The sequence below is a fragment of the Erpetoichthys calabaricus genome, chromosome 8 (assembly GCF_900747795.2).
Source record: "Erpetoichthys calabaricus chromosome 8, fErpCal1.3, whole genome shotgun sequence".
In the NCBI taxonomy this organism is placed as follows: Eukaryota; Metazoa; Chordata; class Cladistia; order Polypteriformes; family Polypteridae; genus Erpetoichthys; species Erpetoichthys calabaricus.
This window is the reverse complement of record NC_041401.2, coordinates 78,849,557-78,874,602: the sequence shown is the minus strand read 5'-3', so window position 1 is coordinate 78,874,602 and position 25,046 is coordinate 78,849,557. Positions and strand designations below refer to the sequence as shown.

The 25,046-nt window shown below is 38.5% G+C and overlaps 4 protein-coding genes and 1 long non-coding RNA gene across 11 annotated transcripts in view; 2 read left to right on the top strand and 3 right to left on the bottom strand.

Moving 5' to 3' along the window:
* styxl1 (serine/threonine/tyrosine interacting-like 1) overlaps nt 1–1,961 on the bottom strand; it is a 119,169-nt gene extending 117,208 nt beyond the window's left edge. For all 4 annotated transcript variants that reach the window (XM_051930959.1, XM_051930958.1, XM_028806916.2 and 1 more), the window contains exons 1-2: nt 1,866–1,961; nt 1,562–1,695 (exon numbers count right to left, since the gene is read on the bottom strand). In XM_051930959.1, coding sequence (XP_051786919.1) covers nt 1,562–1,695; nt 1,866–1,872 — 141 coding nt within the window. In that variant the 5' untranslated portion in view covers nt 1,873–1,961. The remainder of the gene's footprint in view (nt 1–1,561; nt 1,696–1,865) is intronic.
* Nucleotides 1–25,046, bottom strand: part of castor2 (cytosolic arginine sensor for mTORC1 subunit 2) — a 186,724-nt gene that overhangs the window by 60,478 nt on the left and 101,200 nt on the right. The window lies entirely within an intron of this gene.
* The window catches only part of rcc1l (RCC1 like), a 122,160-nt gene that overhangs the window by 80,818 nt on the left and 16,296 nt on the right, over nt 1–25,046 (top strand). The window lies entirely within an intron of this gene.
* On the bottom strand, nt 3,460–8,195 carry LOC127528969 (uncharacterized). Its single transcript, XR_007935661.1, has 3 exons — nt 8,108–8,195; nt 5,260–5,374; nt 3,460–3,600 (listed from the first exon to the last, which is right to left on the bottom strand). It is a non-coding gene; the product is annotated as an uncharacterized LOC127528969 (long non-coding RNA).
* LOC127528967 (malate dehydrogenase, mitochondrial) lies at nt 8,389–19,495 on the top strand. Its single transcript, XM_051930956.1, has 9 exons — nt 8,389–8,562; nt 9,458–9,626; nt 9,879–9,962; nt 10,997–11,106; nt 12,418–12,543; nt 14,274–14,351; nt 14,735–14,834; nt 18,205–18,356; nt 19,050–19,495. Exons 1-9 carry the CDS (start codon nt 8,500–8,502, stop codon nt 19,179–19,181), a joined length of 1,014 nt encoding a protein of 337 aa, XP_051786916.1. The 5' UTR covers nt 8,389–8,499; the 3' UTR covers nt 19,182–19,495.

Genomic DNA, 25,046 nt, shown 5'->3' with positions numbered 1-25,046 from the left:
GACTGGTGCCCTGCCCAGAGTTGATTCCTGCCTTGTATCTGATGATGCTAAGATAGGCTCCAGTCTCCCAAGACCCTGAACAGAAATAAAAATATATGATGAAGTGTTCCAAGCTGAGAGACAGGCTTTGCCTGTATCCACCTGCTGCCCTCTTCTGGCTGCTCCCATTAGGGGTTGCCACAGCGGATCATCTTCTTCCATATCTTTCTGTCCTCTACATCTTGCTCTGTTACACCCATCATTTGCATGTCCTCTCTCACCACATCAATAAACCTTCGCTTAGGCCTTCCTCTTTTCCTCTTGCCTGGCAGCTCCATCCTTAGCATCCTTCTCCCAATATACCCAGCAGGGCCCTTAATAACCAGTAGATTAGATTTCCTGCCCCAGTGATATCCTGGGTGGACTTAGAGGTGCCAGTTTTCTTGCTACTCTCATATTTCTTAATAGTATAACAATACATAAACTATGTAGACGGTTAAATTAATACAGTATGTACCAAACAACGTCAACTTTTAATTTCTCATGCAAATAAACATTGCGTCAGATTGTTGCAGCAGCTAATTGCATGGCACAGGGCATGATCAATCTCCTTGAAACAAAAAATTGTTATTATAATTCTTTATGTGTTCAACAGCTTTGCTTAAGACTCACTTACAAAATCAGAATATCTGCAGTACTTGGGAGGGTTTACAACACAATGCAAAATAAACAGTCAGTTGAGAATAATACCTTCTGATAACAAAGGAGAAGTGTTAAAAGGCACTAAGCACAGAAGGTTATCAACCCATGCCTGGCCACATCCATATGCCATACCCTTTCCCATCTCATATTTTTGCAGAGTACAGATATTAAATTAAAATGGTTTGCCTTTTTTAACAATTGATAAATAGTAACAGACACAATTATAAAAATTCTAAAGACCCAGGTATAGTAAAAAACAAAGGATATGTCATTATGGTAACTGATAAAGTCTTATTTAGAGGAAGTAAATTAATTTTACTCAATGTCAATTTATGAAACACAAAAAATGCCTTAACTGAAATTGTATAATGCTCCATTAACGAAACAATAAAAGAGAAACAAGCCATTCTGACATGATTACATTTTGATATAACTAACTTACACCATAAACACATCACTGTGATATTGTACTTTTACTACACTAACCGCTGTCTGTGTAACAAGCTTCAGTCACCTCTTCCATACCCTCCTCTTCACACAACATGTTTAGATGGCTTCATCTTTCAAAGGTTCACCTACAGTGAAAATGTCTACTAGCTTTTCCCAAACTTACAGCACCTCCCTTGATTTACATTGATCCTGATCATACAGTGGTTCTGCCACTGGCAAAATAGTGGAGTTTAATCCACCAAACTCTTTTGCGTGTCCACTTAAGCCACGATTTTACTGTGCTATATAAGCAAAATGTTTTGGTACAGTGTTTACTATAAAATATACTTTATATAACTAATTTGGTTTGTTTTGTATTGATGTTTTATGTCATTTTTGTACCAGATCTAATTTCTACCTTATTGTGATGATGATGAATATTACTCTTTACCTGAGGTGTGTAAATTATCTTCACAGTTCTGAGAAAAGGGTAGAGGGCAGAGAAGGACTCATAGCCACCTTTTAGAATGTGAACAGGATTTTGGCTTTTTTGCTCCATGATTTCTGCACACCGTATTGCAGGAGCTTGAATAAATATGTTCAAAAACAACAAAAAGAAAAATAAAAATTTAGTAACAACACCTATACTAGTTGTCAAGAAAAGGATTTTAGTTGAACCAGCCAATGAAACACCTCTGGATGACAACACATAAAGTAAAGGGGAACAGGACAAACAAAAAAAAATGTATACTCACTATCCATATGTAAGCTAGCAGTATAGCCATCATATATTACACAGTGCTGCACACATTCCAAGTCAATACAGACAGGAGGCAAGAATTCATCATTTTCATTCTGAAAAGGAAAAATCAATAGTGAAATATGATAAAACGTTCTTACTGTGTATTGATTGCATTCAAAAGAGACACAAGAATTTGTTGATCAGGCTAATGTTGGTGTGGAAATTGCTTATACAACAACATTTGCTAGGTGTTGTGCTAAAATTTTCTCTAACCTTATTTTCACTCGATTGATTTAACATCCTGACTGAGGTGCTGACTAGTCTTGCTTAGGTACATTGTTCTCCTCTCGTATGCCAAAGTGCTGCTTGCAGATTCTGAATGGGTCCAGCGTGAGTAACTCTGAGTGTGTCCATGAGCGTGCCTTGTGATGTACTGCCGCCTTGTCAGTGGTTGATTCCTGATTTACACCTTGTGCTGTTGAGATTGGGTTCTAGTGCTTAAATAACGTGGATTCATAAAAATGAATAAATGACTAATTGTAATTACTACTATTTTTGTTTTTTACAAGGATTGCGCAAACCATAATGAGAATAATGGAATTCCTAAGGAATGCCCAAAAATATTGAAAGGTATGTTAATGTAACTAAAAGCTCAGTTTATTTCATTACACTGAATGAGAAATGAAGTCATCTTCCTAAATCACATGTTCTCAGATAATGTTCATGGCTAACAAGATTATGTAATCCCAGCAATATTTAGTAATGGAATTTCTTATGAAAGATGAAATACTTTTTCCTTCTGTTCACACATTACTTCAATGTGCATGGAGATACCTACATAGGTGCCAGTACTGCCACACTTTGGATAAAGCACTTGGAAGACTGGAACACAATCAGCTCCATAGTGGTTATCATGAAACATCCCCAAAAAAAACACAACAAAAGAAAAAAATAAAAAACAAAACAGACGCGCTCATCAGAGACAATCAGCCGGCAACAAATGGAGAGATGGCAGTGGAGAATTAAGTGAGATGCCATTCAGTCTGTTGCTTCTGCAATTCTACTGCTAGGGAATCTTCAATCTTATGGAACAACAATTCAGCAGTTGAGGTAGGCAAATAGTTGAGAAGTAAACAAAAGTACTTTTTTTGTGTAGTAATATCCTGTTCAACACAATTATTTAATATTTTTCTTACAGCTAAATTTTATATAGTATAATGCAGTATGTGATAGCTAAATGTGGACTTTTTTGGCATTGTTTGCAAGTAAAAAATACAGTTTTAGTATCTTTCACCACTTCACGTTAATGGCATTGAGCTAATTAGTGGAAAGTCGCCGATTTTCTTGATCTTCACAATGGTACTGCACTTCCAATAAACCTCTTTTTGAGTTCAGGTAATCTTTGAATTTTTTTTAAGTAAGTCAACCTAAAAGTGCTTATTAGCCCAATTCAAAAATCCACTTGTTTAGCTAAACAATTTTATTCCACTTTAATTACTTACATTTCATAAAGAGCATACAGCTGCTTAGGGCACAAAGCTGCTTAGAATAACTTGAATTCATGCTTTAAGTATTGCTTTTGTAGTGACGGTACTGGCCTGTCAGAATGCATGTAGGCGTCGTCTCCTATCTGGCTTTGCCCGTAATGTCAGTATACAACAAGCTAAAATAAAAAGAAATGCTTGCCTTTTTAGATCTTTGAGCTGTAATGATATGATCTCGTTCGTATTCTTCCTTTATACGTGCATCTACAAGGAAATAAAAATGTGTTTTTCAGATCATTAGATATTTTTATTACTTAACATTTACTCTTACATCTAAACTAAATTTTCACTCTAAAATACAATACTAATGGCATTATCTTCTGAAATTTTTGTACCACTGAACAACTAATTTGCTTCATGAAATAGCACTTATAAAATACGAGGGACATTCAAAAAGTTTCTGCACATTTTTTTAACTCGATTTATTAAGAAGTTCAAAAATAAATTGCATTACTTTTCTACATAGTCACTTTCCTTTGCGATGCAATTTTCCCAGCGTCGTAGCAACTTTCTAATGCCCAATTACCACTCCTCATGTTTTCAATGTTTCCAACGAATATATAAAAGTGCAGAAACTTTTTGAATGTTCTTCGTATATAAACACATACCTGCGGAAATAAATAAAACATTTATAAACTACACCTAGGTCAATAAAAATAAGAAAGTCAAGTCAAGTCAAGTTGGGGAGCATGCACTGGTACAGTGTGTTGCCGCACCCACTACACGATAAAACAGCTAGGGATCCTGGTTGGCAACCCCCCAGGCAGACACGCGGTCCAGTCCCACTCTCTGGAAATGACCCTCTATCTGCCACAGCCAGGTGTTATGTGGGCAACCCCTTGGCCTGGTCCAGCCACTCGGGTCCCCAACAATGAGGATCTTACGAGCTGGATCACCCTCAGGGAAACGCGCCACGCGGCTATAGTGCCGTAACTGACGCTCCCTCACAATACCGGTGATGTGCCTCATTCGGGACTTCATGAGCAACCACTCCTTTGACACAAAGTCAAACCAATGGTACCCAAGGATTTTCCAGAGAGACACAGCACCAAAGGAGTCCAGTCTTCGTCTCAGGTCACTGAATAGCGTCCATGTCTTGCAACCATATAGCAAGACAGGAAGCACCAGGACTCTAAAGACTTGGACCTTTGTCCTTTTGCATAGATATCGGGAGTGCCACACACCCGTTTCCAGTGACCTCATGACCCCCCATGCTCTCCCAATCCATCTACTGACTTCATATGAAGAGTCACCAGAGACATAAATGTCACTGCCAAGGTAAGTAAACCTCTCAACAAGGTCGGCACTCTCTCCACAAACAGACACACTGCTGATGGCTGTGCCCAAGAGGCCATTAAAGGCCTGGATCTTGGTTTTTAACCAGGACACTCGCAAGCCCAGACACTCAGACTCCTCACTCAGTCTCTCGAGCTCCCTGATCAGAGCCTCCATTGACTCTGTGAAGATCACAGCATTGTCAGCAAAGTCAAGATCCGTGAATCTTTCTTGACCAACAGATGCCCCACAGCTGCTGGACCCCACGACCTTGCCCGACACCCAGTCCATACAAGCATTGAACAGAGTAGGAGCAACAACACACCCCTGATGAACCCCAGAAATAAAAATAAAATAATAAAATAAAAATAACCCTGTAAATAAATTATACATTTGTGTCAAACTATAAATTCATAAATTAACAGAAAACTCTGCACATAATCAGATGCACATTTAATATAAACCATTCAAGTACACCTTTCTATACTGAAACAAACTTAAAAAAAAATCAGATTCTGCTTTAGGAAATAAGAAATAAGTCTTCTGTTATGGGACCCGTCAGCAGACATTAGAGCACGAGGTACTCACCAAGTAAGCACAGATAAGTGGGATCCGCTAGCCTGGTAAGTGTTGTGTACTGGTTTAGAATATTGTACAGCTCTGTTGGCTCACATAAAACCATTCCAGCCATATTGTATTAGACCTAGTAAAAAAAATTATAAAAATTAAGAAACAAGAGCTAAAGGAAGAGATATTAACATTATCACAAGATAAGTTTGATAAAATACCATCTGCACTTCAATGTCGATATTTTTTATAAACAAAACTTTATATCAAAATACAACCCAATCAAACAAATAAGAATGACACACATACGTATGCTTTAAAAGCAATCCATAATGAGCTGAACATTCAACCTCCACTTGACAACACAGTGCAGGCGGACAGACAGCTGCATTGAAAATAGTGCTTTGTATATAATAAAACAGCAAGTAGAATAAAAATCTTAAACATGGACCCACAGCATTTCACTTTAGAATAACATTAATAAGTTCTTGCCGAGTTCTGAAAAAGTCTGGAACAGATCCTCATAAAGAGAGCTTGTTTTTTTTCATATCAAGATAATACAGCACATCGTTTTCCCACTGAGGTGTATTAGGATTCTTCCAGTTAATCAAAATAAATCATTGTCCAAGTAATGTGGGATACAATATTGCAGTACATCTTAATTCGTAATACACTTTTAACACATCTGTTATAAGGACAAATACTGTTATTAAGACGTGATGTTAAATTCCACTCTGTGTAACAGCTATACAAAGCTTTTTGCCCAAAATGTGTGGCGGGGCAGTCCTAAAGCACGTGACCTAGCGACGCAGGCACTTTAGATCTTTACTCACAGGTTGGATCTTGACCTGGGCACATTTAAGACAACTTTACACAAGACATGTGTGATCAATGAATAATTTTTGTCTGAATTGTAGTGTGCTTGGTGCATATTGAACTAGAATGTATTTTATGAGTGGCAGAATAATATTCTTTTCTAAAAGTTTAATTGTAAGATCCCCTTCCCATTGTTCCACAAAATCAATAAAAGATGAATCCTTGAAATGCTTTATGTACTCTGGAAATGCTGTATGAATCATCGACCATGCTAGCCAGTATCACCACTGGAATAGATACAGGTTACTGGGTAAGCTGCTTTTAATAATGTGTTTTTAATTTCTATATAGAGGAATAAAAGTGGTATAGGTCATGGAATAAATTTGAAGCTTAATTGTTGAAAACATACATATACATTATCAATATGGAGATCTTTTAGTGTTGTAGTCCCCAGCTTCTTCTAGAGCTGGAGCACTGCATAGGTTAAAGAAGGCTGAAATAAGTGATTATTATGATAAGAGAGCTTTTTCCTTAAAGTAAATCCTGCACTGATTCCATATCTTTGGTAGACCAAAGGATTGTTGCCAGACTGAAGATAATTAGTGTTGACTGGAGCATTGAGGTTAGAATAGGATTTCTTTTCTATAGCAAACCAAGAAATATTTTATTGGATGAATATTTACAGTACAGTAATAAAATTGAAAGGTAGGTATGGTTAACAGCTTTAACAGAATATTTAAAATAACATATTTCCCCTTTCTGGACCTGCTTTTCAGTGTAAAGTTTCAGGAAACCAGACTGTATCTCTGTTGCAGCTGAACAAAGACCACACCAACTCCGAACCAGGTGTCTGTGTGGTACACTCATGTATACTAGGCCAATTTAGAGCCATCCATGAACCTGAAAACATACCCAGTTGGAAGTCCAAGTGTGTCAAGAAAGCAACACCACTTGCTGCAGCAGCACTGTGCCACTTACTTGTACTATAATAGCAATGAGACTATTAGATTTTTTTAACATGGCAAACATTTATGTGGCAATAAGACAGTCCTATCACTGTCTCATCCACTCAGGCCTTTGATTTGAATCTAAATGGAGTGTGCATGTTCATCATGTGGGATTCTGTTAGGTATGGAGGCATTCTGCCAGAATTATGGCTTATAAGTAAATTAGTATTGAATCAGGGTTGTTCTTTGCCTTAGTCTTTAAGGATCAGATTCTTCCCAAACCTAAGAAGGAAACAGTGGATAGGAAATTGATCATCCACAGAGTAAAACCAATATAGCTGTATATTGTAAGACTACCCACCGTATATCGAAATTAAATAAGACATCAGGGTGGTTCTGTGGTAGGAGCAATGCCTTAAGATATAATTAAAGCACATTTATTTTGTATAGCAACTTTCCAAGGTGAATACATTTCAGTGCTTTATGAAAAGAGCTTATTTGTTTAAATATATATATTTTTACAGTTAAAAAACAGACGTGAACTTACTTTTTCATGGTGCCCTCATGGGTCACAAAAATACATTAACTGATTTAAACGTGTTTTTCCAACACCTTAGCTACAAACGTCTATTATTCAAGACCAAAAACTCGTTTTAGAGCTAAAAGCAATTTCTTGCAATCTCACGAGCCTTATCTATTGTCATTAACCCTCATTGTAGTAAGGAAGGGTATCGCTAGTTAGTACCGCTGGTGCAGTGCAGTAATATCAGAAACGCAACGACAAAATTAAAAGACACCCATTGAATCCGACTAAATAATACACATATTGTTTAGACAGCTAAACTGTATTGTTTCAGTTGTTTATAGTGCTATGACCTACGCCTTTGAGAGAATATGACAGTCTATTTGGATGGCAGCCAAATAAACAAGTTACCTTATCAATCAAATGAACTGCGATACCTAATACACTGTTTTCCAGTCGATAAAACAAGCATTCAGCGCATCTCACCTTGTGAATAAATATTGATTCCAACTTCTATTTGGCAATACATCGAGCTAACAATAAAGTTTAAGTTTTAAACTTGAAATTAAGCGAAAAAACGAACCTTTTTTATTTTAGATTTAACTGTTGCCAGGGACGCTTTCCATATCCAGGCTCTGACGTCTAATTTCCGTACCTAGTATTTCTTGACTGGCGAGCTTCCAGCCAATCCAGGCAGTGTCGCTTAATATAACGTCAAGTTAGCAGTGACGCACGAGTTTGTCGGTGTGGAACACTGATTGACGTGGAAGTTACCCAATAAAAACATAGGTTTTCTGTTAACACCAAATAAAATAACGAATTCGTGAATGTAGGCGGGGTTTATTGTAGCAAGTCCTGTAACACCAAATGTTTGATTGACTTGGCAGGATTTGGGGCTAAAGGACGTAGGAGTCACTCCGCGGGGCAGGAAACGCGAGTTGAGTTTTAGGGTTTTAAATAAAAAAATAGTGCACGATGTTTTCTCGAATTGCTAGACCTGCCCTTTTTCTCAGTAGAAGCTTCTCCACGTCCGCACAGGTAAGTGACGATGTCACCTTCATAGTGGTATCACTGGTCGCCGGTGTTTGGAGAGGTGTGTGTTTGAAGAGTAACAAGTTATGCAATTTTGCCGTTTGAAATGATGAATGTTACCAGTCCAGAGTAGTCTCCAGTAGAGAGAGCTGTAATACTACGGTCGGAAGACGAGTTTGGCTGCTGTATAAAGCAGGATGTCAATGGGCCTCATGGTTGATCCAGTCAAATGAAAGGCAATGTGCCGGGGTCTTAGCTTCTAGCTGAAAACCAAGTATTACTGTAAGAGACGGATAGGTATGAAATAATGTACCTCATCAGTGCTCAGTCGCATCTAACCAGCAATTTTAACCTTTAAAACCGTAGGTGTATGTTGTTGCCATGTGGGGCGCCAAGTGAGGTCATGACCTGATATCGTAGTGAATTCCTTGTGCCAATTTTAACTTGTTTGTTTGCCAAAATCTAGATTCCATTGAACTTGTCTTAAGAGTTTTCATGGGTGTTTGACGTTGTAAGCTGCTGAACAGTTCGAAACCTACTGGCCCTGTATCGAATAAAAGTTACTCTTGTATTATGATCATACCGTACATCCTTAAATGGGATTTCCAATGTTGCATGGGTTATAGGCTTTCAAATTTAGCCTTTTCGCTGTTTAGATTTTTTTGGAAATTGTCCACAGTTTAGTGAAACCCACCTAAGTAATTATGAAAGAAAAAAAATAGCCTTGTCAGAAATATGCCTCTGCAGAAGTATTATTTCTTCCTGGCTTAAGAAATGTGACATCACTAGTTTTCATAATGTCGAAGATGAAACTACAGCTTTACATAATTTTGCAGAGCTTCTGATGGGTGAAGTTTACCTGCTTAATGCTTTATATTCCTTTATGATTTTCTCTTTACAGAAAGATGCAAAAGTAGCAGTTCTAGGGGCATCTGGTGGTATTGGTCAGCCTCTTTCCTTACTGCTGAAGAACAGCCCACTGGTGAGCCAACTGTCTCTATATGATATTGCGCACACCCCTGGTGTAGCTGCAGACCTTAGTCACATCGAGACAAGAGCACATGTTACAGGTAAGAAAAGGGATTTTGATATACTGTACACTGGAATGAGTGAGCTGTTACTGTGGAAAATCATGTTTTCTAATTAAAAAAAAAAAAAAAAAAAACTAAACTTGTGGACTTTCATAGGCTATTTACATCAAAAGCCTTGCCTTCATTTTTTTTTTTTTTTTTTTTTTTGTGCTTATGTGGTCTGTGCTTTTACAGTAAATGGAATGGCAATCAACTACATTTTTTTTCCATGCACTGTCTTTCATTTTGCAGGCTATATTGGTCCTGAACAGCTGGGTGATGCCTTGAAAGGCTGTGAGGTGGTTGTGATTCCTGCAGGTGTCCCAAGAAAACCAGGTGAGCACGTGTCAAGCTTATTTTGCATGCAGCATAAATTAGTAAGAATTTTGGTCAAAGCCAAAGTTTCTTTAAGTGTCATACCTGCCTCCTCTTGAATTTTATTATAGTAAATTGTATCTTTCTCTCTCAGTAGTTATTGTTCAGTGCATAGTTTCATCTACATTCTTAATATTCAGTATAAAATATATATATATTTTTGTGAATTTCCCCTTGGGATTAATAAAGTATATCTATCTATCTATCTATCTATCTATCTATCTATCTATCTATCTATCTATCTATCTATCTATCTATCTATCTATCTATCTATCTATCTAAACTGGTATTGAAATAACAGTCTCACTCGTCATATGTTGTATACGATGTTGTATACGTTTTTTGAAGGTTTTACCATTCAAAACTGCAGGTGATATAGTGTTACAGAAAGCTTGCATTACTTCATACCTTTTTGGCATTTAAGATGTTTTTTTTGAGTGACACCTTCCTTTCAGCAGGATTTGTTAGCAGAGAGCCCAGTTTTTGATGTGTGCTGTTATTTTTCTAGCATAGGGTGTCATTCTAGTATTATGAGGCTTCTCAGGACTGTGGTTTAATGTACAACACAGGATACAAAGTATTTGTTTTAAAAGAAATGTATCATACATGCCATTGTTCTCCTCCAAGACTGATGGACCTTTCCCAGGCTACAAGTTAGTAAGTCATTTTATTTTGCCAATTGCAACAGAACAGATTAAAAAAAAATAAAAAATGTTGTACTGGATGTTTGTTCATTTCTCTGTGTGTATTGTAATGGAAATTATGGTTTCCCTTAATACCTGCTGGCACTTCTGGACTAGACACATAAGTAACTAGTTATATAGCACAGATGTCTCTGCATAGTTGTAAATCAGTACATCCAAATTAGTTGACTGTGATGTATTATAAAGTATTAAATCTCCCAGACCTTCCTTTTTAAAATGCACTTGTATTTCTCAAATTGCTTTGTAATATAAGATCATCTATATTGATTCTGTCTATGTCTAATTTTTTAGGAATGACCCGTGATGACCTTTTCAACACCAATGCCACTATTGTGGCCAACCTGTCTGATGCCTGTGCTCGTCACTGCCCAGAAGCAATGATCTGTATTATTTCCAACCCGGTTAGTAGCTTGGAAGTATGAATGAGGGTGTGTGTGTGTTCAATATCCAGACAACTCTTCATTCTCTGGGGGAGGATCAACTAGCATGCAGGTTAACTGAGATGACTTTTGTTTTTAAGTACAGGAGCTAAACAGTGCTAACACATCCTATGTTTCACAGTATGGCAAGTAGCTTGCAATATTTGCACTGGCGTTTCTCATTCTGTAATTGTTATAAGCAAATATGACCTGTGGTGTTCAACCTTTACAAGTTTAAAGTGTGAAGTTGTAAAAACCAAAAAATTTATATGCAATATGGACCATTAAAAATAAAGCAATGAGTAAGGAAATCATTTTTGTATTAAAAACAAATTCCTAAGCAGTCAGGAATCAAAAACCTATGAAGAATCTCTTCAACAGTCTTGATAAGGTAGTACCCCTTTCGCTTTTATAGTAGTAGTCACAGAAAGTGTCGGGCTTAATGTGCACTAAATTTAAAATTTTTATTTGAAAATCTTGTAATAGAAGGTACTTTTGATCCATCTTCTAGCAGATTGATGAGATTTAAGCAACCTCATGAGATATGCAAAGCCTATATCAGAAAGATTGTCTAAAAAAAGTAATCGCCAAATGAAATGTACAATTCATCTTAACACTGGCACCAAATGTAATTGCCTACTTACTAATGGGTAAGTGATGGGATGTTGGATTTAATTCGATTAAATGTAGCCTTGCATGTCTGTAAAACCAATAAAATTGTTAATATTAATACTTACCAAAAGTATGGTGTTCTGATAGTGAACAGCATTTCCTGGGATATAAAGGTCCTCTTTTCTTTACTAGATAAATGTTGAAATTAGCTGCAAGTATCAGTGGAGTTGTTATAACATTCTGCTAAAGTAATTACACCTTCAGACCTACTTGCATTTGTCAGACTTCCAAGGAACAATTTCACTTTACTCTGTATGTCTTACAATAATATGTAGATGAGCAAAGATATTTTAAAAGAATGACTCAAAATGATAAGCCTGGTCAAAAGATTGACAGCTAGATCTTGGATTTTCCCATAGTGCGTGTTACTTATGTTCTAAAATGCATTCCAAAACCAGTGCATTATGGATATGATTAACTTGTTGTCCTCCAAAGCATTTCAAAGTGATCTGCCGGCTGACACACTGGTTCAGCAGATTAAGATGTAGCTGCTTGTTTTCAAATTTTCCAGTTAGTGTGTATGCATTTTGAAGAGCAGATTGTTTCCTGTCTCATAATGTAGTTTGCTTAGGTGCTGTATTTTTAAGATTCCTTAATAATGTCATTCTTACATCCTTTCAGGTGAATTCAACCATTCCAATTACATCGGAGGTTTTCAAAAAGCATGGCGTATACAACCCCAACCGAATCTTTGGCGTGACCACACTGGACATTGTTAGAGCAAACACCTTTGTCGCAGACCTGAAAGTAAGCATGTGGCTTTTTAGAATTTAATGTTACATAGCAAATTTAGCTATACTTTAAATTTTGGCAACAAGCAAGAGCTATCAGTCAGCATTTTCATTTTGCTTATGCTTGTAGTCTGTTTTGTTTAAACTAAATATAATGTTCTGTACGTATAAAAATGCGATCTATGATCAGTCAGACCCCAAGGCTAATAATTACACTTTTACAGCATGGAAAGATCCCATAATTGAATAGTTTATTGGCAGAATGTGGAAGAGATTATTTGCTTTTAAAGGTATTTACAACATGTCTTTCCAAATGGAGTGACTTAGATGGTGTGAGCATTAGTGTAGAAATAATACAAGTAGAAAGTTATGTCCAGAATAACCTTACTACTCTTTAGAGAGACAGCAGTAGTACCTTTCATGTAAAATCCATTTGGATGTATCATGAGCCTGGCCCCTGATATAAGTGATATAAAGAGAAAGCATGACCTCTAGCAAAAATAGATTTGTATTGATGCCAAATGCTTTAATGTCACATGCTGTTTCGTTAAGGTAAGGGAGCTATGTTTAATTTGGCTGGTTGCTAAGTCTGTTACTCAGATACATGTATATTTTTAAAACCATACATTTTATAGTCTTAAAGAGCAAAAATTCCACCACAGTCTAAAAATTTTAGCCTGAATTATATGTAGATTGGATATTCTTTACTTTAACCAGAGACGGCACTACATTGACACCACATGTCCTAGTAGTTTTATCTTGAAATTGTTTCTTCTTCTGCAGCTTGCATTACTTGAATTGTCCTGGGTGGATACTTAATTGTTAGTTGAATGGTACCTTACTACTAAAGGGTAAAACAAATCTGTAATTTGTGCCCTGATGACCTCCCCAATCACATAAATGTCGCTTCAGATTCACTTTTCACCAAATTGGAACAGTGTATAAAGAAAAATTGTGCTGTATATACCTAGGTTTCCGTTTATGAAACATGTCACCACTTCTAAAACTTTTGTAAATAATATTTTTGTATACTTTCAGATACTAAATACTGAAAAAGTCTGTTCATGTAATGTTCATATTTATAATATCCACTTAGAAATTCAATCTTACTTGAAGTCCAGAATTTCCTGAGTTTGAATTCTTTTATATTCTTGAAGCAGCATACTAAATAATATGATGTAATGAAATGTAAGTTAAAAGTCTCTAGTTAGGATGATACTCATTGCATTTTATTGGTAACTTGAAAGAAATATTAAAATATCCTCTGCACCATGAAGCACTTGAGTTTGTGCCATACCTTTTTTTTTTTCACTAAAATAATTCAGTGTTGCAATCCAAAATTCAGATTAACAGTATTAACCGATTTTATTTTTCACATGGCCCAAAAAAATGGTAAAGTAAAGGTGACTGTGTGAAATTAGCCTCATTAATAAATTTTATTATAATATGTACATACAGTACCATTATATGTAATTACATAGAAATGTTCTACAAAAAGCATTTAGCACTGTTTTGTGTAATCTAATTTGAGATCTATGTATAGTGTCAAACTTAAAGGTTTCATTCAGCCAAAGGCAAGATGAAGATTTGTTTCAAAATAATAAGTAATAATAGGATTACTGTAGGAGTCTGCTTATTTTATTAAAACAAGCATATTTCTAAACTAATCATGCCAGGGGTTTTTAAGATGTTTGGGAGTTTTATATTTTAAATATAAAAAGCATATGTATTGTCCTTCCGTTGCAGGGTCTTGACCCAGCTCGAGTGAATGTACCTGTGGTTGGTGGGCATGCAGGGAAGACCATCATCCCACTGATTTCCCAGGTGAGTAGTTAGTAGACTCCCTGCTCAATATTTTCATATTCTGATATGTAAACTTGTTGCTTTATGCTAATAGATGTGCGGTAACTACAGTGATCTAAAGTGACCCCCAGTCCAGTATCCTTTCATTTTGGCCTCTTTTTTTAATTTGTTTTTCTAAATTTTTGTTCTAAGGCATGCTTTTAGTTTTGCGGCTCAGAGTTTGACTCGGCCACTGTACTTGGTTTGACATAATAGTCATTGGTCATAAAGATCTCATCATTAGACTTTATTGTACATGTTAAAAGATAATCTTATGACCAGCACTACAGATAACCCAATGAGGTAATTGTTGATTTTCCATATTCATACAGCTAACAAATTAATTGAATACTTTTGGTTTTAAGTGCACTCCAAAAGTTGAATTTCCTCAAGACGCATTAGAAGCTTTAACAAACAGAATCCAGGAAGCTGGAACAGAAGTAGTGAAGGCCAAGGCTGGAGCAGGTCAGTGCAATTGGAAAACCTTTTGCAGGGATTATTTTTTTTGGGGGGATTGTTTGGGGTGAGTGATTCCTACACTGGATATTTTTGGTGTGTTTATACATTATAAATAAATATGTTATAATTAATTATGGAAACAGTGGCCAGCCTTGATAAACACAAGTTAACAGGGTTTAAATTAAATTGGAGCAAACATGGCCAGTGGAGCTGTTAGAGCAGAAGTGTACATGACAGGCAAGACAAGGATTCGGTGGTCCAGAGCTACATGAAAACCCATGTTAAGTGGTTCTTGCAAAGGTTCACCCATGGATTTTTTTTTTTGTGTGCAGTGCAGAAAAGGGCATAGTTTAATACGGTTGTAATTGACAGATTTTCATTCCATTAACATAATGAAACACCTGTTAGTCTTCAGCACTTGATCCTGTTTCCCTTTCCATGAATACTGAAATGGCATTTGGGAATTTAGTTAACCATTTCAAGCAAAACATTCTATGTATTTATAATCGTGAACATATGAAGTTATAATACAGATCTCACAATACTACTGTAGAAGAATATTATAATGTATCAATTCTTGATTTAGCAAAATTCATCTGAATGACAAGAAGTGCTTCCTGTTTGTCATTAATTTATCAGTCTTTAAAGTGCTTCAGATATTTTAATGGTACACAATGGGATACATTAAAAATGTGTTAATTTATCAGAGTAGAGATTAAAAAAGAAAGTAGAAGTGCTCGGAAAAATACTCCAGTAGTGGTAAACCGCAGCCCCGACCTCCCCTTCCTTCAGACCTTGCTGCAGATATTGCCCAGAGTCTCCTGTCACCCTCTTGGCCGTGTTTTAATTGGCTCTAAACCATTTTCCATTTCTGTGGCAAGTGATGTCATGACAGACCTTCAAGTACAATTCATTGTGTAGGGAACTGCATTATTCATTTTCAGTATCACTTTACTATTCCTTTTACACAGAACTTCACAGATCACATCAAGAGTGTGAAATTTACTGTGCATTCATTATGATTACTTCGGTTGTATTGTAGCTTAACTGAAGTTCCAATAATTCTGTATCTGTCTTCTGGCAGCATGGTGTTATAATGGGTTGCACTGCTGCCACGCAAGAGTCTGTCCCAGGGTTGAGTCCCATACCTGGACGTTGTCAGTGTGGAGTTTGCACACTGTAAAAATTACACTGTTCTCCTCATGTCTGTATGGATTTTCCTAGGCCTCTTCCAGCTTGTATCCCACATCAATTGGTTTGTTTAATTGGTGATTCCAAATTGAGCTGAAGATGAATTTGGTTGTGTGCGTGAGTAGGCCCTATGATGGTCTGGTGCCTTATACAGGGCTGTCAAAAGTAAACTGCATCCTCTTGTAATCCTGAAATGGGTTACGTTTGTCTGGGTAAGCAATTGTAAGTCTCTTTATTTAAAAGAAAATCTCTTCAGCTTCTCCCACTCCCATAATGGATGTGAATACAAAATGAGGCAAAAAGTATTATATTGCACAATATCACATGATGACATTACAGTAAAATCAGTACATGTATTGTGTGATTTACTGCAAATTACTTATTGTTGCCTTAAAATAACTTTTTCTTTTTTCACGTGAGTGCTCACACTACATACTTGACTTTTGCATGGCCTCTTCTGAATAAGAAGGCTTTACAGAACAGAATTTTGGCCAGTTGTTTTTGTAGTGTTCTTTTCAAATGAAAATGTTATTTACAGAATTTCATAAAAACATATTCACTCTGTTTGGCACACTCAGAGAAATGTGTCTCTTTACAGTATAATAATAATAATAATAATTCATTACCTTTATATAGCGCTTTAGCTCTTCCATTGTCAGCTGATCACTGGATGAAGCTTTAGAGCTGGGATGTTCAACTGAATTTATATTCTTTATAATCTGGTATAACATCTTGAAAGGTTATTCAAATTAACAATTAGAATTTGCAGTCGTGTTGGAGGCACCGTTGCCTCAGGAAGTGGACTGATGTGTTTCTCAAACACTAGTGGAGGTCTGTATAGCACTGCTTACATCTCATGATAAAGAAAGCCTCTTCCATTAGTAGCAGAAGTGGAAAACTCCAGCCTGTAGACTCGAAGCCTTTCTGCTTCATGTCTCTCTTCCTAGCTGTGACACTGCATAGAAGATGCATATGTTAATGTGGTTGTATGGCCAGAGAAACTGCAGTTTAGGTGGTATTTAGCCATGGAGAGCACTGTCATGAAGTACTCTCTGCAGTATTTAGGCTGCCTTTACATTTACAGTAATTAGCTTGTATCTGTCTTAATTATTAAAGTTGTTACGCTCTTCAGTTTTCATTTAACAACAAGCAAAATACTCATATTTGAGCTTTCAAATATTTGAGTACTTTTCTATTATCGTGACGCAAATCGGTTGGGTGCTCCCTCCTCACCCAGCGTGTCGAACAAACGTTTGTCGATTTCGACGCATAGTCCCTCGCCTCCAATTTGTGTCCTCTCGCAAACGACTGACGTCCCACGCACAAACTTCCCACATGTAGTTGTTCCAGTCAACTATTCTTCCCTTCATCATGTCTAATTGGTTTTCTCACCATTTCACTCACATTCGCTCCTCACAGCACGAATAAATGAACCAAACCACAGTCATGAATGGTAATCGGGAATTCTCCAGCCAGTTTCCTTGTCGGATGGTTACACTTGTGTGGCAAGTTTTCCTGGAGCACCTCCACTTTACCCGGTTGGAGAAATATAATTTCATAGGGTGGTTTCGGGGACACTGCCTTTCTATAGGAAGAATACCTGTGTCCTGAAGAAAGGACACTGATGTCTCCTCGCTGGTTGGTAGTTCCTTAATTTTCTTTGTTTCAGGCATAACGCAAAAAGATTAGTGGCAAGGAATTGAGTGTCAACATGGGGTGCTGCGCATGCGTGACTCTCAGTTGAAGGCAGTGGGGGCAGTGGCCCCACCGATTTTCGTCACGATAATAGAAAAGTACCAATATTTGTTGTTAGATGGTGAAAGTGAGCTTAGGTCAGTATGGTTGTTCGAAGTGTATAAACTCGGCAGCAGTGAAAAAGGAGGAGTAAACAGCTAACCGGATTATAGACCTGGGGGGCAGGGTGTTGTCTTGGGAGTATTGCAGCGACTACGGTTGTAATGCTTCATTCGACTCGTGATTCAGCTGGATTCATGATTTGATTCAAGATGGTTTTTCAGAGGTGCAGGTAAATGTTTTCCATTTAAAGTCTTGATTGCTGGCCTTGAGCAGTGTTTTGGTGTATTAAGCGTACGCAGACCTTTGGCTTTGTGTGCTTACATATGGCTTTCCTGATGTTGCCAGTGTTTATGTTCATTCTAACATGTAGTTTTCCCTCCTCTGTCAGGATCTGCCACCTTGTCTATGGCCTATGCTGGAGCACGGTTTGTCTTCTCCTTACTGGATGCAATGAATGGAAAAGAAGGAGTGGTGGAGTGTTCATTTGTGAGATCTGAAGAAACGGAATCTCCTTACTTCTCTACACCTCTCCTGCTTGGGGTATGTCACATTGATGCTTACTGCTGTGTGTTAGAGACTGAAGAATGTGCTGTGCAGTCCCAGATGTGATCCTTTTGTGATTTGGTTTTGCTGCCTTTACTAATTTCAGTGATTGTGCCGTCTTTTAAAGAATTTACAGAACAAAAGACAACCTCTGACAAGCATGTAGTTGCTTAATGATACAAAGCGCACTTCGCAGATTTATGCTTGTGATTTGCAGAGAGCCCTCTGCATTGATTAAACCCCAAGTATACATTTACTGGGATTCATGTTTTAATTGTGATGCTTTTAAAGGTAAAAATGGAAAGCTATCAGCAGCAAATAGAAAACCAATACATATCGTATATGAACTGTTAGTGAATTGGAAGGTCTGGGGTTTGATGGTATGGCAGTGGAAACTAGAACAGTGTGTGCCTGGCGTGCGTGGGATTCTGTAATGTAATGCAGACCTTGTTACCCTTTTTAAGAATTTCTGCTTTATTTACGCTGCTCTTCCTGTGGTTCAGCTGTCTGTTGATACCAATTGGCGCTGCGCATTCTGTTCTTGTGTTTGCCCAGTTATGACTTTCCTTCAAGTCATAGAGAAAATTGAATCCTTTTGCACCACACGAAGAGCATTGTACATGTACTGTTGCAAATTTATTGTATTTGTTTAGTAAATAATGTATGTGTGTTTTTTTTTCCATTCCCTAGAAAAATGGAATTGAAAAGAACTTGGGACTGGGAAAATTGTCACCATTTGAAGAAAAGTTGGTAGGAGAAGCGATGTCTGAACTGAAGGGCTCCATTAAGAAAGGAGAGGAGTTTGCAAAGAAGGTGAACTAACAGCCACTTCCAAGTGAACAAATCTTTATGGAGGTATTGGGACAATTTTTTTTTGTCACATGCCACAGCAAGCAAATTACCACTGACGTCTTGTGTATGCCTGTCAGAACATAAATTATGTCCTTAATAAAAAAAAAAAATAAAAAAAAAAAAGTGTGGATTGTTCATTGTGAAAGCCCACAGAACTGTGAATATTCTGTGACCCAATAATGCAATAATTTGGATGAGAAAATGGACGGCTGTTCTATTTATTCATAGTCATATTAAGCAGTTGGTCTCTTGTTGTAAGCCTGCCAAGTGTTAAATCAATTTAAATTTAACTGAATTATGTACTTTTCTATTTAAAAAAAAAAAAAAAAATGACATGACAAAATCGCACTCGTTTTCACTTTGTTTCCACTGAGCAATCCCCCCTACCTCGGTCAGTTATGTAAAGGGACCAGTCTTGCTTTGTGTACCAAATTTTAAAAGCTTGCACGATGTTAAATAAGAGAGGGTGATATGGCAACTACACCACAGACCTCCAGAAAACTGGGTTAGAGGCCCGGGCCTGGCATTTTCTGTGTTCATGTGAATTTTCATCTGGCAAGTCAAAGACATGCACAGTGCGCTGAATGGTGGCTCTGAAATGTGCCTGTGTGTATCATATTATAGACTGACTCCCTGTCCAGGGCTTCTCTGTGTGACCATAATTAGGATTCAGCACTCTCTTGAAATGGATGGATAACCTAAGGCAGTAAGTGGCAGATATTTTAGGGATTGCTGAGGGTGTTAGCACAGAAATGAGAAAATCTAACTTTTATATTTCAGATTGTATATGTATTTTAATATTTTCGATTCTGTAACCAAAGTGAGTGAAAATACTGAATGCTAGTCTAAGAAAGGCATCTTGAAGCCTTGCATTTAATTACTTAAGTTAGATTCAATTTACATGTATTTGCTTAGCAGATGCTTTTATCCAAGACGACTTACAAAGGAGATCAACATAATCAAGTAAACATCAGTCTTGGGGCTGTTTGGGGAAACAAATGTAACAGGACAAGGATACAAAATTGATCATCACAAATGAAGAGTTCAGAACAAAATACAAGTGAGTTACAATTCCTTGGTTAGAAAACCTTTGGCTATCCAGCTATCAGCTATCCCTTAGATGGAAAATCACAAAAAAAGAGGGTCTTCGAAGACCTTGAAGGAGTCAGCAGCTCATTCCATCATTCAGGAGCTTCACTTCAAAAGAGTCTGGACTGAGATTTGATACTATGCAGAGGTGGTATCACAAAACACTGTTCAACAACAGATCTAACTGGTTGAGAAGGACCATAGGACCTCACTGTGTCTGTCTGTCTGTCTGTGTGTGTGTAGGCAGACCTACGGACTTCTCTGTAGGTAAGCATCATGGATATGAACTTAGTTTGGGCCTCTACAGGAAGCCAGTGTAGTGACCTGAAGAGATGAGTGATGCGTCTCGGCTAGTTGAACAGCAGAAATATTGAATTTTGAATCCTTTACAAAGGCTTGGTGACACAGTTTACGGTGTTTGTGCCACCAGAGAGTTGCAGTAGTCCAGACGTGACAGTACCAAAGCCTGAACCAGGAGTTGTGCTACATAATCTGTCCGATATAATTTGATCTTACTAGTGTTGTGCAGAGTAAATTTTTAAGGCCATGGGCCTGTAGCAATATGGTCCTTGAAGGGCAGCTGGTCATCAATCACAACCCAAAGGTCCAGTTAGCAATAGGGAGCCAAGCTTAACAAATTTGAGGTGCTAAATAGATGAACAAGCTGAGATAACAAGAAGATCCATCTTTGCCAGGTTGTGCTGGAGATGGTGTTCCTTCATTCAGTTTGCAATATAAGTGAGACTTGCTAGTTATACTTGTTGATACCATGTGGTCCTCTGGAGGAAATGACAGGTGTAGCTGTGTGTCATCAGCATAGCACAGATAGGAAAAACCATAGGACTAGATGATAGAACCTGGTGAGGAGATGTAGAGAGAGAAGAGGACCAGGCCCAGCACCGATTCTTCAGACACCTCTGTTCTTGTCTGGTGTACCCTTGACAATTCTCCACACCAAGACACATGGTAGGATCTGCCCAAGAGGTAAGACTCAGACCATCGGAGGGCAGTTCCTGTGATGCCAAGGTCAGAAAAGGTGGCAAGGAAGACCTGGTGGTTGACTGTCACAGGCAGAGGAGATGTCTAGCACAATGAGTGCAGAGGTGCAGCGACTCGAACGGAGGCTGGTGCGTGAGTGAGGAGGGCCCTGCCTGGCTCCCTACTCCTGACGTCACGCTTCCCCCTCCCTTTCTCCTGCAACCTCTGTCTTGGATTAGCATGAATATATCTCTTCTGCAAGCAAACTATAATTCTTACCGTGATGAGAGATGTTGCAAAATCAACCAGAATGTTGAAACAAATTATAGAAAAAAACCCGATCTAAATCGGTTAGCTAGCGAATGAGAGAACTACTTAAGTGAATGTTTGATACGGCCCAAGGCTGGTGTATGAGTGAGGAGGGCCCAAACCCCGTCAGTCCGCCCTGTCTCTCTTGGATTCCCGTAAATAAATCGGTACCACAAGTGAACTATGATTCTTGGCACGATGAGAGAGGTCGCTAAATCAACCAGAATGTTCAAACAAATTATAGAAAAAAACCTGATCTAAATCCGTTAAGTAGTTCTCTCTTGAAAAGCAGACTGACAGAGATACAGACAGACGCTGAATTTTATATACATAAAGGTGTACTTTGTTAATTTAGCAGCGGCTAATATTATTAGTTGACTGGAACTTCTTACTCTTGAACATGTTGTACACAACTGCTCAGGAGTAAAACATTTCTGCTGTATATCAGTTACTGATTGTCCTACTGACTGACTTTGGCTTTTGTTGATGGTCATTGCAAAATACAGTTTTATAGGAAACTGGATTCTGTTGAATTTAAACGGGTAATTAGTAGGAATAAGGTGATGCAAATGGCAATGAAATTTACAAGCTGCACATTTTGCAATAAATGAAATGTTTTTAATTTTGGGGCTGTTTTATCTACAGATAAAGTTGAAGAACAGAAGTGTCAGTCATATGTTTTGGAGGCTTCTTAAATGATTGGGGAGCAGTAGAGGGATAAATGTCCACAGATGCCAACATAGATGTCAATCATTTAGGAAGGCAGGAGTGGGGGTCCCCCTTCAAAGTTCATGGATGGGAATGTACATTAGAATGAGTTATTGGGGAGACTTTGTGAAAAGTGCCAGTACCACCTGGTTTAGCAACAACATGTAGCAGACCTGTAAGGGTCTACAGAGAGTGGTGCTGTCTGCTGAGCATATCACTGGGTGTGCACGCCTTAACTTCAGGGCACTTACATAGAGTGGTGTCAGATCAGAGCAAAGAAAATGAACAGAGATACCAGCCATCCCAACAATGGCCCTTACTCTGTGCTGTGGTCAGGTAAACACTACTGCTGCCTAAAGCCCACTTCAGAGAGACTGACAAGAAGCTTCTTCCCACTGTCCAACCACATATTGAATAAAGAAAGTGTCTAGAACTACATGGTGCCCTGTTGTTAACTCACTTCCGTACATTAAAAGTTGTTTATTATTTATTACATATTTATCATGCTATTTATCACTTTTGAATACTAATAAAGGCATGTATTATTGTTGTTGTCTCTTTATATTCTTCTTAAAGGCACAGTCGCTGGACCTGAGGAAATACCATTAAGCATTTCATTACATACTGTACGTACGTAAAATTTTTATTTGATGAGTAAAATGTGATCTTTGGTACTGTGAGGTTGAAAAGAGGTAAATGTCAGTATTTGTTTGGTTTTCTCTTTGTAAATACAAGGGGGGCTCCACCCCCTGCTCGCTTCGCTCGCCTACCCCCGGCGTTTTGAACCCGTGCCCGCTGGGCAGCTGTAGTTTCAGACGCGCGTTGTAGGAGCTTGCGTTGTTTTGAACCAGTGCTTGCCCTGCTTATGCGGTTTGAGACGCGCATTGTAGGCGTATATCCGTCAGTCGAGCTCGTTTGGTTTGAACCCGTGCCTGCTTTGCCTCCGCAGCTTCAGACGGTGGGTCGTGTTCGGCGTTTTGTACGATCCCAAGCAGCACATTATTCCTAACTTCACTCCGCAGTAGTGCCACGCACAATATGGCAGTGACGCCTGCGCCTTCACCACGCAGTAGTGCCACTCACAATATGGTGGCAACGCCTGCGCCTTCCGTATTATGTCGGGTTTTACCATGCTGTGTAGGCGCCTTTGCCTTTCGTACTTTCCCGCGCCTTCCGACGCGCGATGTAGGCGCCTGCACCTTCCGGGTCTGCCTCCGCTGTGTGGTGTGGACGTTTAACTGTCGTTTTTTCTGCTTTTATATTCTGTATCTCGCTGTGTATGTGTTTCGTGCCTAGGTTTTTTTGAAGCTGTTGCATTCCAGTTTTCATCATCTGTAACCTGCTCTCCATGTGTTTGTCCCCGTTCTTTAACCTCTTTATGACGTTTTACTTTGTTTCCTACTCTGTCTTTTATTTCTGACCTCGCTTTATCCTGCTTGCGGCATGTCAGATGGTTCGTAGTCTCTCCCGTTTCACTCTGGGGTGGGGGGGCTTTGTGTGGCGCCTGCGCACGTTCGTAATCTCTCCTGTTTCACTCTGGGGAGGGGGGCTTTGTGTGGCGCCTGCGCACTATGTCTCCTGCGTCCACGGGCAGGTCCCTGCGTCCATATCCGGTTTACCATTCTCGGTTAGTAATATGGATACTTCACATACTGTAGATACAGGAAGGAAGACAAAGCAGTCTAAAATGTAGACAACCAAGAAAAGAATTATTAGCATAGAGTAAGGTCCATGTGGATTTTAAAGGTTAAGTAACATAAATTGATGTCTTATTTTGCCAGCAGAACGCTGTAAGGGAACTTTGAACCCCTGTGCTGCTTTGGTATAAAGTAACGGCCTTTCAAGTGGATTTGGCAATGGGCAGACTGCACGCCACCTACTAATGGGATTCAAGACTTACGACGTCAAAGTCACCAAGTCACATTGTTATGAGAGCTGTCACTGCTTCTGGTTTTGAGCATTTGTTATGAGATTTTGATCACTGTTTTGCAAATTTAAGGCATTCTGGATATTACCTGCCATTATAATATCGCTGTCAACAACGCTCTTCCCAGCACTCTGCTGTGTTTGTGGTCCTTCTGAGGTGGGGTGGACTGCAGTTCTGCACATCACCTGCATTCACCCTTAAAGAAAAAGGTGCCATCTTCACAACGATGCCATAAGGGATTCCTTTTTGCTTCCCAGTTGAAGGATCCAGAAAGCACTTTTATGGAGATCCATGTCAGATTCCCTAAATAGTTATTAGTATATTTTAACAGATTTGTGAAACACCAATAGGTTCCTGATTTTAAAAGCACTCTTATTGCATACAGTCGCACTGGCTAAGTTCACGTTTCCCAGAATGAAATGGTTATGGTGTGTGATGAACCACGCGATCCAGTAAAGTGCCATTACACAAGTAGTGTGTTGAAGAGAGTTCCCTCTTCTGTGCACGCTAAACTGAGAAGCTGCCCCCCCTTATCCCTTGGATATTCTCCCTCCCTCTTCCATGCATTGTCGTGGAAAACAAAGACAAAGTTGTTGGTGGGCTGTGCAGTCAGGGGGTGTGACAACTGTACCCCAATATGGCTACAATATTTGCACCACTTAAAAAAAAAGTTGCATGGTATTATGAGGGTATAAATATTGTAGCCATGCCATTCATACAGTTGCCATACCTCCCAAGGGAACAACAGGAACAACTCAGAGCTTTATTTATAAGTGTGTCACTGCCATACTGATCTAATACTCCAGTTTCCAATATAAAGATTA